The 16,786-nt window shown below is 32.1% G+C and overlaps 1 protein-coding gene across 2 annotated transcripts in view; it reads right to left on the minus strand.

Moving 5' to 3' along the window:
• LOC118193082 (transcription elongation factor B polypeptide 3-like) overlaps window positions 1-16,786 on the minus strand; it is a 242,034-nt gene that overhangs the window by 18,354 nt on the left and 206,894 nt on the right. For both annotated transcript variants that reach the window (XM_085809426.1, XM_085809425.1), the window contains exon 8: window positions 8,482-8,583. In XM_085809426.1, the coding sequence (XP_085665552.1) occupies window positions 8,482-8,583 (102 nt within the window). The remainder of the gene's footprint in view (window positions 1-8,481; window positions 8,584-16,786) is intronic.

A 16,786-nucleotide genomic window follows, 5' to 3' on the forward strand; every position in this document is an offset into this window, starting at 1 on the left:
ATAATTTACAAGCATTACTAGGAAAAACAGATAACTGGTGGGTAAATTTTTAATCATACGATTAGAAATAGAGTCTATACCTGGTGGTTTTTTGGGTTTGAGCTTGGTAATATATTCTTTTACCTCGCTCATGGATGTGTACTGTATGTCTCTCACAAATGGAGAGGATAAAAAATGTTCAACATCTTGTGAGAAAGAATTTGCGTAAAACTAATGTCATTGTGTAATTTTTGTATAACTTTATATATATGTGTGTTTCATAAATGTAAAGTGGTGGCCAAAATTGTGGACACTTGAAATTTTTATGTTTTTAAACTTTGTGCGCTTATAGAAAATGATACGTTTCGCAAATGAATACAAAACACAAATTCAATACAAAACACAAAATTCAATTATTTGCAATACAAAAAAGTTATATGTACTTTAATATAAATAAAAAACACAGTTATGAAGTGGTTTGTAATGTCTAGCTACCCTGGCCAATCACTGTTCTTCTTCTGAGAACCAATCAAATGTTAGTAACTGCCAGTAGAAGTTGACATCATGTTTACACTTGAAACAATTCACTACTTTGCTTTGTTCTGTAGAAGGAGGACCTGTTTCTTATACACTGCAATTACAAGTAGGAATTTTTGTAAAAAAAATTTAATATTTAGTCAAGAAGCAATGACATCAAATAAAAGAGTAGATTGGACACCTAGAAAGAGATGTAATATTATTGTGTTACGAGAAAGTGGTCTTTCCTATGTTAAAATTGCAAGACAGGTGGGTGGTTCAGTGACTACATCTGGAGTCCGAACGTTTTGTTTACAATATCAGGAGACAAATTTAATAAAAAACAAAGAAGGAAAAGGCTGAAAAAGGTGCACCATATCTATTGATAACAGAAGAATAAAAAGACTATGTCTCCAAGATAGAAAAATATCATCAGCGGCCATCAGAAGTGATCTGAATGATGCTGGTGTATCTGTCAGTTCAAGAACAACCAGAAGAAGATTAACAGATATTGGACTGAGAGGTAGAATTCCACGAAAAAAGCCTTATCTTAATTTTCAGCAACAAAAAAAAAAAAAAAAAAAAAAAAAAAAAAAAGACTACAGTGGAAAAAGGAACACATTAATTGGACAGATGATCAGTGGTCACAAGTTATATGGAGTGATGAAACTAAGATATCGTTATTTGGTAGTGATGGGCGAAAATATGTAAGACGTAGAATAGGAGAAGAGCTACATCCTGACTGCATTCAAGGAACTTTGAAGAACCCAGTTAGTGTTATGATTTGGTCATGCATGTCGGCAGATGGTATTGGTTGCCTTCATGTCATCGATGGGGCACTGAATGCCAGAAAATACATTGACACTATTCTAGAACCAAAACTTCTACCTTCCATCAGAGATCTCTTTCCCAACAATGCTTCGTTTATTTTTCAGCAGGATTCTGCTCCTTGCCACACGACCAAAATATCGAAAGAGTGTTTTTGTACAAAGAGCATTAAATTGTTGTCATGGCCAGGAAACAGTCCTGACCTCAATCCTATCGAAAATTTGTGGCACCGTTTGAAAACTCTTGTCCGAATGAGGCACCCATCAAATAAAAGGGAACTAATTGAGGCTATAATTGTTTCCTGGCATCATGTAATAACAAAAGAAGAGCTTAAAACTCTTGTCAGCTCAATGAAACGTCAATGTGAAGCTGTAATAAAAAATAAAGGGTACCCTACTAAGTACTGATAACTCACTGCAATCATCACTATCTAATGTATATCGATAACTATTATCGTTTAGCTTTTTTTGTATTGCAAATAATTGAACTTTGTGTTTTGTATTGATTTCAGTAATAAATTACCTTTAAAATGATATATACAAGTTTGCATTTTGTGAAACGTAATGTTTTCTATAAGCATACGAAGTTCAAAAATATAAAATTTCCTTATGTTATTATTAAATATACATTAATTGTATTTAGATTGTTTTTCAAACATGTTAATGGGGGCCTGGTATATTACCACTTAATACTACCAATGTGCTATATACTTAACTCTAATCAGAAAAGGGAAGGTGAAACAAAATTCAACTGTATTGCGTCCTCATGTGCAAGCCTTGATGGCAGTATGTGGGAGGCGAAGAAAGATCACTCTCCAATTAATAAATTATTTTTATTGTACAGTCCATTACATCATAAGATTATTTATCAGTTTCATTCGTGTTGTGGATGCACCATAACAATAAGTATTAATAATAGCATTTGTATCACATAAAATTGTGAATTTTTAATTCCAGTATATTAAAATGCTTATTAATGCAAATGAATGTGAAAGTAAAGATGAATGTTGCTATCAAAAGTACTTCGGTTTTGCAAGATGTCAGATCAGAATTTTTAGATAATGGATAACCACTTGAGGGCTATCTGTTTAAGAAGATGGATGTTTTCATAGAAAACATTTTAAAAGAAACTTTTGTATTCACATTACACATGGGAAAAATGATGATAACTTCAATACAGTCAGCCTGCCATAATACAGTCATTATTCCTTCGTGAAAATAGTCTAATATGAGTCTCCTTATTTTAACTACGTGTCTGTGGAAATATCTCCTAAACTACCATCACTGGTCTAAAAACAAATTACAAATTGACTTTAAATTCTTACTGTATACATTTTGTACTTCATTTACTTAACAAAACAGAAATGTTAGAGCACTCATAATTAGTGTCAATGTTATTAATCATAATTGTAATACAGAATATTGGAGAAGCAATGTAGAATAAACAATGTTTTGTAGATCTTGTAATCATCATCTAGCCATTTACATTGCCATGTATTATTTTTATATGTTGGATAAGTATCCAACATATAAAAATTAGACATGGCACAGCCAGCAGTAGATTAAAAAAAGTGAAAATCTTTTTTAATGAACCATGCAGTGCCACTTGTGAATAAGCGCCACTTAAAGATATTCTAAACTTTGAAACACGATGGGAAATTATTTACAATGAAATCAAAATTTTAATTGTTGGTAAGTGTGTTGTTTATTGTTGCTTGAAGTGGCTAAAAATATGTATATACAAAAGCCACCAAATAATCTAAATTTCATAGGTAATTTAAGCGAAAATTGGAAGAAGCGGAAACAAAAATACCAGATTTATATGTTAGCGTATGGTGGTATTAATAAATAACCTGAAATTAAAGTAGCTATGTTATTGCAAATTATTGGTGAAGAAGCACTTAAAAAGTTTAATACTTTTAATTTACGTGAAGAAGATAAGAAAGACGTTGAATGTCACTTGAATTATTGAAAAAATTATTAAGGTTCTAAAAACTGATGCAGTTGGAAAATATGAGTTCTTATGTGAGATAACCAAAGGTGATATAGATGAAGTAGAACTTCAAGTAGTAGCATATGATAAAAATATTTCAGCTAATTTAGGTTTACCTACATTACAAAAAATTAAATCTAGTGCAAAGGATATATACAGTAAATCTTGAATCTAATGAAAATCTACCAGAATCTTAGAATGGATACCTAGACATACTGAAAAGAATTGGGCATTTGACCTGTTTTACCTATTACATGAAATTAAAACTAGCAGCAGTTGATAAAATAGAGCCTTTTAGGAAAATTCCACTTCGTTTATTAAATGCATTTAGTTGTAATAAGAAAAAAGAACAGTAGTTTAAGAGTATAATTAGATCCTCAATACCCTAACTAAAATATACTAAAAGAACATTATCACATACCATACTTCAAAGAAATTTAATATCAAATGCAAAAGTGTTCAGTATTTTAGAAACAAACAAAGCATTTTGTCAACTTAAACTGTCATATTCAAGCTGTCAGTTTACTGCATTTAATATTCAATTGGTAGATACTGTTTTGCCATATGGATTATGTTCATCGTCAGAAGTTTTTCTGAAATTTTATTGAATATAGAAGGACTTCAAATATACATAGATGACTTCTTAGTTTGGGGAAAATCTAAAATGAACATGAGTTAAGATTAAAAATGGTGTTGGCTAAGAGCCAGAGAAAAAGAACATAAAACTAGGCTGAATGAAGTCAAATATATGGAACATATATTTTCTAAAGACGCTTTGAAAAAAATATGAAGACAAAGTTAAGGCTAATTTAAATATAAAACCAGCAAAAAATATCAAGGAATGAGAAAGTTTCCTAGAAATGATTACATATGTTTCTTTTTTCATACAAAACATATCAGAATTCATATCATAGATTTGTTAAAAAACAGGTTGTCTGGAATCAGAAAGCTGTACTTGGAAAAGCTTTCAAAAGACTAAAAACTGTCTTATAATAAACCAGTAAGCAAACCAGCTTTTACGTATTACGATATAAACATTATGTCTGCAGTTTTATCTTTAGCTGCATCACAATAAAGACAAGGAGCAATATCACAGAAGAATAATTTACCTCTGCATATGCATCTAAAGCATTATAAGATGCATAGAAGAATAATGCTCAAATTGAAAAAGAAACTTCAGCTATTGTATTTGCATGTCAGAAATTTCTCCAGTATGTATTTGGTAAATTTTTTACAGTTGGAAGTGGCCATAAATTGTTAGAATCATTTTTCAAGAAACCATTAAATAAATGTCCAGTAAGACTACAAAGATGCATAAAAGATTACAGCCATATCAGTTTGAGATAAAATATAAACCAGGAAAAGAATTTTTTATAGTTCATGCAATATCAAGGCCATTCACTGATAAAGGATCTGATTTTTTTGAAGGAGACACAGAAGCCTATGCTAGTATGGTTACAGAGAATACACCAGTGTCTAAAGGTACAATGGAAATTATTTAACTAGAAACAGAAGAAAAGTTGCAAGTTTTAAGAAAATTAATTAAAAGTAGATGGCTAGATATAACAAGGTATGGTTCCTGAACTGGCAAAACAGTTATTTTAACTTCAAAGAAGTACCAGAAGCAAGTGGGTTAATATTTAAGAAATCCAGCTTTGTTGTATCTAGAAATTTACAGAAATTTATTTCAGTTGGAATTCATTATGGTCATTTAGCAACAGAAAAATGTTACATTAGCCAGGAATGTCAAAAGAAATTTTGGTACTGAACTGTCCAACATGTTTGAGTTTTCAAAAAGCTAACAGTAAAGAACTAATGATATCTAAAGAAACACCTAATGGTCCAACATTGCATGACATTTAAGGAATTTGAAAGAAAACAGAATCTTGGAACTAGAACTTCAAGTCCAAATAACTCACAATCAAATGGAATGGTTGACAGACATTCAAACTGTGAAGCTAATGTTAAAAAAAGCTGTAGTTGACAATAAGGATCCATATTTAGCATTAACATAAATATCGTAGCTCTCCTATTTCAGCTGAAATTAAGTCACCTTCAGAATGGATGTTTGGAAGAAAGGTGAATGGATTATGCCTATTAAAAGAGAATTACATCTGAGTTAAGTAACATGAAGAAGAAAAGCAACATTTACTGAAGAGAGAAGCATTACAAAAAAGTTATTATGATAGTAATGGAAGACTATTAAAGCCACTGAAAGTTGAAGATAATGTGTACATAAATGAAATAAGGTAAAAGCTAAAAGCATGTGGCAAAAATTATATAAAGGAATAGAAGAGACATTCTTAAAGGAACTAATCAGAAATATTTCATATTGCAAAATAGTTATGAGAATGGTGAACATGCGAATAAATTTTACATTAGCAGAAGCATTCCAAATTTAGATATGCCTGTAAATTCTTCTAGGTGTAATAAAAGCATTGTGTCACCAAATTCAGCAAAAGAACATACGTTACTCGATCTGACAGGATTTAAAAATTATTAATTAAAAGATACTGTATAATCTCTATTTCTGTTAAAAAGGGAGAAGTCACATATATAAGTAGCATAATATGTAACTATAACTGTAATATAGAACAATAGCAAATAGTGGGATAAACTATGTTTGGCTGATCACAATTTCCACTTAGCAATAACGTATAAAGTAACAACTTAAAAAAGGGATACAGTCAAAAGTCCTTAATTCGGACCTCAAAGCTAAAAACTTTCTGCACATGCGCCGTGTTGACACATGCGCATATGCGTGCGCGCAAGACCTCTTATGACTGCGCATTTGCGTGTGCGCAAGCACAGAATATGTTTTCATGTGCACGTTTTATGTATAACGGACGGTATAAGCTAAAATTATCTAATTATCTATTTCAGTTATTGTTGATAATTGCGTTGTTCCTTAATTTTCAAATTGGATCCGGCTTATTATTTTTTGCAGACTGTAAGAGCAATACTATAAAAGTAAACTTGAACTTTCGATTATGTCAAATAGAATTTCCGATGCTGGAACTTCCAAAGGATCTACAAAACGAAAGTATGTTTCGATGTCCATCAAACAAAAAGTGGAATTGCTGCAAAAAATGGATAAAGACATGAAGAAGGTGACAGAGAGGTTAGTGAAAACGAAAAAATTTCGATAATTAACGGGACTTGAACAGTGGAACTTTGTAACAACAAAAAATTATGTCTGTTTATAGAATTAAAGAGAAAGTATTATCACATAAAACGAAGCAACTTAAACAACTTACACTGAAAGAAATGTTTAATAAAGTAAACAAATAAATATTAAGCTTTTTTTTTGTAAATTTTGATACCCTTTAGATCATAATTGTTCTTTATTTCATGAATTACAGTTTCATATTTTTAATTTTAGAATTTCTGCATGCCATCTTATGTGATTTAAAGTGATGATCTATAATCCGGAATCACCAAAGTCCCGGCGAGTCCGGATTAACGACTTTTGACTGTATAAGGTATTTCTCCCACTTCCCTAGTGTGCCTTCGTGGTGTAATGGCAGCACGCTGGGACGGTATTCCAGAGGTCCATGGTTCGATTCCCGGCGAAGGCGGTTGCATATTTTTCATCTTTTCTGCTTCCAATTAACCTAATGACTCTACAAAATATGATTACAATAAAGAGTCACGTAGAAGATACAAGGAGTGCTATAAAAATGTATTTGTATGGGATACGAAGTAATTATTTGAAAATCTCACTGAAAGCTATTAAACTAGTTTTAACAACAAATTTTTATTAAACAAATTAACTGCTTTTTGATTTACTTAACATTTCATGGTTTCTAAAAGACTCTGTTTTGTGAAATTTACGATCATTATAATAACCAATCTAAGAAGACAATACAATGCTAGTCCTTGTCTTGAAGCCTGAAGATTACATTTCCTGACATGCAATCAGTTATAAATAAAATATTACATTCAGAAGCTAATATAGATGGATGACTATTTGTCAGATTTCTGCATTAGAATACAAAACAAAAAAAGACGCACCTCATTTTGTAAGCAGACTAATAGGTGTTTAAAGAATAAAAATGGTACTTGAAGAGCTGATTAATATTTCCAAATCATTCAATATGCACTTATGATTGTTAAAATTAATGCAATAGTAAGAGTTAAGTAAATAAGTATCACAAAAATGCGAGATGTGACATGACATTAAATGTTTGTTAATTGGCTTACGAATGACTATCTTTTTTTTGGGGGGGGGGCTGTAGCATGAACATGCATTGCTGGTAAATCGGCAGCAGACTCTACATTTAGCTGTTCTTAAAACCCCTAAGATTGCAGTTAAAAGAATTCAACAGATGTCTAAAGTCAAAAACAATAAAATTTACCTTTTTACACTTTACTATCAACAGTTTAATGCTGCTGCATTGCTAAAAAAAGCTGTAGCTTAAAAAAAAAAAAAAAAAAAAAAAAATGCATGAACAATGGGCTGAACATTGGTTCAGACTGCATATGTAGAAGATGTATTATTATGGAGGTGTACCTTATATTTTGCATAATCAGTAAATTATGTTTTGCATAATGAGTACATATTATTAAGTGAAGGATCAAATAATTTAAAAGAAACAAATCAAAACAGTTATCTTTTAACTGGATACTGATACATAAAGAGATTACATTGTGGTAGTAATACAATTTTTTCTTAGTTTAGTAACTTCATAGTTTGAAGATACACACAGAGAAAAACCTTATATGTGCAATTCTCAATCTCAACAAACATTTTTAGAAAGAGATGAAGCATTTCAATTATACATTTCACACAATCATTTATCTGCTGTTTACCAAGCTAAAGTAGAAACAGATATAAAATCTTACTGCAGTCTAAGAAAATTTTGTAGAAAGCTCACACTAAAGGATATCAGCTGTAATAACAAAAGAAGAAACACCAGCAGTTTATATTTGGTATACTTTGATAACACATTTTTGAACAGTTATTCCTGTTAATATAGCTGAAAACAAACGCAATAATTTTTTTTTTTTTTTTTTTTTTTTTTTTTTTTTTTTTTTTACTATATAGCTACAATTTCTAAAATATTTGTTACACCACATGACTGCCATGCTCAACCACTTTTGAATAACTAAATTTACTAGATAATAATATTCTTAAAAATTATACAACATGAAACAAAATATTACCCAATATAAATCTCGCCAAGTCTCATTCTCTTGTGGTTCTTCGGTGCGATAATCTCTCCTGCAGTGCACTTCCCATAAATCATGAGTATCTTCAAGAAGGTACTGTAAGAAAATTTTGCATATTGAACAGCATAACACAAGTAATTTCACGGAAAATATAGTACAGTTAATACCTGACATAGTGCAGCTTCACTACAGTATAGTATGGTTAGTAAATTGAGTAATAAATTTTGATCACTACTGATTGATTTACTATTGTGCAGTCTGCAAGGATTTTGTGCCAGTATAATACAACCTAAATGTTCCCGCTAAAATATGTATCACCAAAATGAACAGGGCTAACTAACTGCTCACATGCATTTGGCAAGAGAAGTGGCACACTCACAAAATGAACTTACCTTCAATCTCTACGATAATCATATTGCACGATTATTCATCATTCTCACCACGATTCACTTTTTGTTTAATTTTTATTTATAGTTCATTCCTAAACCTATTTATAATGAATGAGAAACAAAATTCTGATACTAGTTGCAATAAACAAAACAAGCATAAATTATTGAACTTACAAGAAAAGCTAGAAATTGTTAAAATTTATGATGACAATGCATCATATACCAAGATTTTATGAGATTAAAAAAATGAGTCTTCAGTTAGAAAGATTATGAAAGATAATGAGAAATATAAGGAGTATGGAATAGCTACAAACAGTTCTGCTTCTAAGAAATTTGTAAGACAAAGAAGTTCTTTGATGCTAAATATAGAAAGACTTTCACTTTGGATGAAAGACTGTAACCAAGAATTCCCTTAAGCCAACTAGAAATTCACAGTTCATCAAGTCTTTTCTTACCCCTGAAGAAAAACAATTTGAAAACTGATGCAGATTTCCAATTAAACCATGGGTGGTTTTTTTGCTTTAAAAAATGCTCAGAGATTCTTAATATTCACATTATGGGTGAATGTGCAAGTGGCAGAAAAATAATCAATGTCAAAATTCCCAGAAGAAATAATATTATTGAAGAAAAAGGCTACCTTAATGAACAAATTTTTAACATCGACAAAACTAGGTTATTACCAGAAGATAAGCTGCCTTCTAGAACTTATTTGTCATAAAAAGAGCAATATCACCCATGCTATAAGGCATTAAAGGGCAGAATTTTATTTTTACAAAGAAATGCATCTGATGATGTCACACTGAAGCTCATGCTTGTGTATCATGCTGAAAACCCTGATGCTTTAAGAGCTTTGAGCTGCAACGCATGGATCAAGGGGTTATTTCAAAATTTAAGGATTTTTATTTGAGGAGGACACTTTCACAAGCATTTGAAGCAGCTTCTGATGAAAACATCTCCTCTCTGAGCACATTTTGGAAAAATTACAATATTTGAAATTGTATTAAAAATATCGGATATACATGGAATAAAGTGAGTGAAAATAACATGAGAAATGTGAGAAAATATATGTTTTTCCTCATTGTGCTAATGATTTTTGTGGCTTTGATTTTTAAATGGATACAACTGGAGCAAAAGTCGTGACATAGAGACATGATTTAGGCTTTGACTCATAGGATGCTGCCAATGTCATGGACTGTATTCAGTCGGAATCTCAGCCTCTTGATGACGAATCTTCCATCAACATAGAACAGGCTTATAAAGAAATTGAAGAAAATATGCAAATGGGGAAATACTTCACATTGAATAAACTCAAAGAGTTATTTCAATGCCATTGGAAGAACATGTGAATTGACTTAAGAAAATGATCGAAATTTTAAAAAAAGGAGCCTTGAGACAAAGCAAAAATTAGAAAATGCAAATTTTAGTTATCGTAAGATGATTGAAAAAAAAAAGGGCAAAAAAGCCGACTGATTTTCTAGGTTCAAAATAATGTTTTTCTTTTTGATTCCGTAAAAGTTTTTGCATGTCTCGAAAGCACAACTTAGGATATATATTAGATTTATATATAGCATTGTTCTAACATAGGTATTTTGACATTTTCTGAAATAACATACCAATTTTTTTTCAATATTTCGATTCTAAAGTCAAATCATACCTAGATATTAAATTTTGTAAAATTTGGTGCGAAACTTATGGAGAAATTCAAAAATTTATCTTGGCGCAATTATTTTCAGTTTGTGCCAAGAATAATTCACTTGGCGAACTTCTTGATATATGGCAACCAATTTTCATTTTCCTTCCAATATGCTGGAGTGGAAAAAATGCACCTCGTTCCTATCTTTTTACATTGTGCATGAGCAGAAAAAAGTCACATCGTTCCTACTTTCAAATAATATTAGCCAAGTATCAAATCAGTGTTTGCGAACCGGTGGTCCGTGAAAACTTTTTGATGGTCCACAGAAAAATTGGGACATTATTTATATTTTTATGAAGATTCAGTTTAACAAATGAAGAGCAAGAAAACCTATTATGGAATATGGATTATATATTTTTTTAAATTTTAGCTACTTCTTTTAGCAAAATTCCTATTCAGCTACTTTTAGGTGTATCTAGCAATATTTGAAAGTGAGAGATGATGTTATCAATAATAGCATGAACTAGAATTCTCTTTCCTTTTGAATTACAAACAAATGCTATTGTAGTTGTTAATAATACAGTTTAAGTTTCCATTTTTGTTTTCTCTAACTCTTGATCGATGGTGCCATTGCTGAGTAAGCTATGATTATTATGTTTACAATAATTAAAAATTGCCGGTATAACATTTTCAGTTTATTGATATTGCTTTCAGTTTGCTGGTTTATTCTTGCTTTACAAGAAGTTACTTTTCAGTGATATAGAAATGTCAAGCTTTCTGTACAAGAAGGCAAGTCTTTTGTACTTTCCATATAATTTTTCAATGCGAAGTGAGATGTTAATAGTGTCTTAATTGCTACTCATAATCAGGGGCACAGCCTGAATTTCCATAAAGGCATGCTGCTGAACACCAAATATTTTGAAAATTATATTAACAAATGAAAATTAGAACTACATGTATTCGAAAGTTGAATATTGTTTTTGTGTATTAGTATGTTTTTAAACATTGCATAATTATAATTTAATGCATTTAATGAATATTGTAAATTCCTCAGGTTTAAGGTTTTTTTATTTTTCAAAATTCATATTAGTGGTCTGCCAAATATAAAATTATATATGTAGCAGTCTGTGAAGTTCTAAGGGTTGTCAACTGCTGGTCTAAACCACATTTGATGTTTTATCGCTTTCAACAAATATGCCGAATTTCAAAACGTCCCAATATATAAATTCACATATATCTTGAATAAAAAAGAATGAAAATAATTTTTTGCAGGTATGCTTAGAAATACATCAAGTTTAAGATGATGGTAAACATTTTATAGATTATAATTCAAAATTTTTTTTGAAAAATTTATAAAATTACTTAAAAATACAAATTTTAAAAATAAATCATAAAAAAATGGGTGAATTTTATTTGGAATGAACCTGAATTTTGAAATGTGAAAGGGAAAATCAAATAAGTTTAATAAAAAAAAAGAGATTCATAAATACATACCAAACTCAATTAACTTTGAGGAGCTAAAATTTTGAGAACAAATTTTTTAAAAGCTACTCATGCAATTTTTACAAAACTTGCTGGTTTCGTATAATGAGTCATAGAATGCAAATATGAAAAAAAATTGGTATTTTATTTCAGAAAAAGCCTGATTTTGTGTCAAAATACCTATATTAGAACTATGCTATAAATAAATCTAATAAATAATCCTAAGTCGCACTTTCGAGATATGAAAAACGCAAGTTGAATTTTGTCAATCGGCCCTAGTAGACACGGGAGATATAGAGCTGTCCCTTTTCCTTCTTTTTTTTTTTTTTTTTTGCACAGTGTACAAGACTTAAGTGCTATATGTTGAAATAAAAATTCAAGATAACAATAAAACATCAAAAACGCAAAAAGAGAGCTTAAAAAAACAAACAAACTGATAAACAGAGGTTATTCATGGCCTTGAAATGAAGTCACACTGACTCACTGAAACTAGGACCACAGTCTCTTGAATGACATCTGGAAACAATGCCAGTAGTCATACTATTTGTAGAGAGATGTTTGAGCATACATTAGCCTGCACAACTAAAGCACAGACAACATTTTGAAGTAGACAGCCATAAAATTGAGAAAGAGGTTTCTAATGATTAACAAAATAATCATTCAGTTTAGTAAAAAGATCATCTGTATAAAAATAATGAAAACAAGACATCACAGGTCATACAAGAGTACATGAAAAGTCTCCAGTAGACACACGCAGGATATGACGATAAGCAAAGGAAGAACAAAGGGCTGTTATTAAAGATTTTTGCTGCAAGTGAAATATACATGTACTATTACTAACAGAAACAATCTGAATTACTGCATATAGAAGAATGATAAGCATGCTTAGGGAAAGCATAGCAAGATGAATGTTAAACATGGGTTTGATTTTGACCAAGTGTCTTTTTACATACTTGGGAGTTTTCCAAAACATTGGTACCGCTGTTAGAAAGACTGGTGGCAGTTGGCAAAGAAAAGCAATGTCAAAGGATAACTGGTATCATTCCAGTCAGCAGAAAATACTGCTCAGCAGCCGCATATGGCCACTAGTTGGACACACGTTAAAGTAAGGCTGGCACCTGTGCATTGATCAAGACATATTACTTGGTCTTGCTAACTGCTAAACTTTTGTTTCAGGTGGAATTCCAAGGGAGAAAACATTGGGAGAAGGAAGGTCTGATTGCCTCCCACCCCTCTTCTCTTACAACCAACCTCTCAAGAGGATTTCAGGTTGCATTCAGCCATCCAAAATGTAACACAAAGGACAAGACATATCAAAGCCAAATTTATTTTAGATTCCACATAATAGCAATGTTAATTGATTTGAAATGCATGTCTTTGAATTGAGTAAGACAAGAAAATCAGCAATGAATGTTGTCTCAAAATTTGCCAATGACCATTACTACACACAGCATTGAGTGAAAGAAGCTTTGGATGTGTTGTTGGATAATGGCAGGCCATGCTGTCTCCACATGTAGCCAAAGTCCATAGATGCAGCATGCACAGCCAGGCATTCTCCAAACAGTGATCAGACGTGTTTGACTGGCAGTAAACCTGAGAGTGGACATGCCAGAGTAGCAATGCAATATTGTAGGCTAAGAAGAAAGCTTGAATATTGCACAGAATGTGCAGTCGTGTATTGCTCGGTTGAAATGTAGCATAAGCAAGCCCTGAAGATAAGGAAGGAGAACGTGTTGTAAAATATCAGAGACTGGCATTGATAATGGGTACTAGGGAGAGTGTGGGATTGGAATCCAATACCACCCCACACCATAACAGCAGGTGCAGGACCACTATGATGATGCATAACACAACAGCCGAGCAGCTTCGATCCATTATGTCTCCAAACTCTAATCTGACGATCATGGTACTGCAGACAGAAATGTGATTCATCCAAAAACATGTCATACCATTTGGATGTCTATCTCTGCCATTCAAAGCACCACTGCAAATGCCTATGCCTGTGGTTTAAAGGTAAATGAAGCAGTGGACACCTAGAGAGAACAGTCCATGGTCAATAAATGACATCAAACTGTGCAGATGCCGACTGTTGTACTACAAAATGCATTAATTGTGATAGGGTTATGAATGTGGCAGTACACTCCATCAGTATTATGCACACGATATGCCTGCCTTGCAGTGAGTGGTCGTGACAAGTCCCATGTCCATCAGTTGTTCCTTCCTGCATCCACTGACTCTATATTTGCATGACTGTTGCTTGGCTATGTTTGACAAGATGACTGATTTACTAGAAAGATAGTTCGCAATCTCTGTAAGCAATGACCCACATAGATAGAACTTAGAAAAATACTTGAATAATGTTCCCGTTTTTCTATGAGGCATACTAAAGCTGCATTAAAAAAAAAAAAAAAAAAATCTTAATCTCACGAGAACAATTTATGTTATTCAAAATAGCAATCTTTTCTTCTTTTATATAGGGATTATGAGAAGTATCCATGATGTGCGAGAGTGCTGAACTTGTAATCATTTGTATATTCCATTACAGTATATACATACTGTAGGTTTCAGGCTGTCTGGATGCTTCCTTCATGGTGTTGCATTTTGGATGGTTAGCAGTTTACCCGAGTGCCCCCTTGCTGCACACTAACCATCACTGTGTAACTAACCACTATTCTGTCTGAGTGGCTAAGGCAAATTACATAAAATATCACAGTTTATTATGGACAAACACATGCATGAAAATGGCCTTTTCACCTTTCATCCTGCATGTTGATGGCTACTGATCAGTGGCACCACTGAGGCTGTGTACAGTATACAAACACTGGACTCATCACCAATGGAGGTCATGTCCCAGTTAAAAATGAATATTTAACATCACAAATGATTCTTAATGAATGAATTTTAACGTCACAAATGATTTCCATATCGGCTGGAATAACCAGCTAATACGAAAATGCAGGTAGTAAGTACTGTAAGAAAAAGAGATCATCATGATGCTCCTGGCATGTTCATCTGGGATGCATTATGCTGAATGACACACTCGCTCCCCACATTTTTGATAGACATCCTTTTAAGGCAGACTGCTATTATCAATAAGTTATCCTTAACCATAAGCATCTCTCCTAGGGTGCCATTGGCATAGACTTTGTTTTTATGGGTGATAATGTCAAAACACACCAGACTCATACTATGAAGGAGCTGCTAGAAAGTGAGGATATCACTGAAATGAATTGCCTACTGTGTTCTGGTATACAATAATGTGCCATTTTTGGCAACACTTTTCCACATTAGCACATCTGGTGAATACTCAACAACTGAAACAACTGCTCACTGAGGAATGGTCACTCTTATACCAAAAAACTCTTCAATCATCTTCTGTTAGGATGATAAGATGGTGTAATGCAACCATGACAGGAAATTGCCTTCCCATTCCAAGGGTCAAATGTTTATTGGTCACCTTTTGGACAAATAATTATCTGTACCAATACCACTGTTTCCACAAAACATTTTTCTGCTTGATTCCATACTATATGCATCTTATTTTTGAACTAATTTATTTTTCTTCATTCTTTAAATACAAAATACTTTAATTAAAATAAAATAACATGCTTAACAAATATTAATTTAGAATTCAAACAACAACAAAAAAAAAAAAGTGTTATATTCTGCAAATTAATTTTTATGTTGATTTCTGATCAAGAAATCAATTTTATTTTTTGTTGATTTTGACTTGCTGATTTTTGTTGTTTAAATTCTAAATTAATACAAAATACTTTGTATTCTGATTTTTAGGTCCTTTGTATGATTTCTTGGAGTTACAAGGAAAAATCCAATCTGTATTTAAGTTTTGTACACTAGTATAGATTCCATGGGCGAGTTGCAGCATAATAAGCCAATGATCAATAGCCTGAACCTTGGCTTCCAATTACAGAGATGGAAAACATTGTGCCTGTAAACTAAAAATGGAAGAGCTACATATGCAATAAGGAATCGCATACGTAGTGGCATTCTGACTAATGAGTATGAACTTGGCAAATGGCAGCTGACCATTATTTACAAGAATGCACTGTTTACAATGTGAAATTAGCAAGGAATTATGATGCAGGCCTTTCTTTCTTCTGGCCTTAGTGCACTCATTTTAAGGTCTCAAAATTTGAATGCTGATGCTTATGAGGCAATATTGGATAAGTCTGCACTACCTACCTAGTGGCAAATAATTTGGAACTTGCTCTCAGCATCTTCAGCATCACAATTAACTTGTTCATACAGTTAAAGACATATCCAATTGGTTTGAAGAAAGGGAGTGAATTAAACTAGATCACCCAAAGTTCCAATTTCAACCTGATCAACTATCTAAGTTCTTGAGTTAAAGTGATGGTTGAAAGTCAAATCAAACTACGAAAATGTTAACTATTTTACAGGAAGAATGGAACCTGCAGACAACTACTGAAACTTAATAGCAAGTGAAATAAATGGTAGTGGCTGTGATTGTCGCAAATAGTAAACCTATTCATACTGACACCATACTAGCTTCAATTAAGTAATTCCATATGAGGTGTCCAGTCATTAACAGCAAAATCACAAAACAGAAGTCCAGATTACAAAAACAGTTTATACACTCATTTTTTCAGTACAAGTCTGTTCATGAGCATAACCAAACTGGAAGATAATTTAAGGTCTTAAACAGCAAACAGAGATAGATAGATTTATGAATTTTGTGAGTAATGCAAACATGGTGACTTTCTGCAAATTTTATGCTTCTGTCTTGAACACACAATTGCGGCCTTTCATTTAC

The sequence above is a fragment of the Stegodyphus dumicola genome, chromosome X2, assembly GCF_044657685.1.
Source record: "Stegodyphus dumicola isolate Sdum_Otavi_A_Nest chromosome X2, ASM4465768v1".
NCBI classification, from domain to species: Eukaryota; Metazoa; Arthropoda; class Arachnida; order Araneae; family Eresidae; genus Stegodyphus; species Stegodyphus dumicola.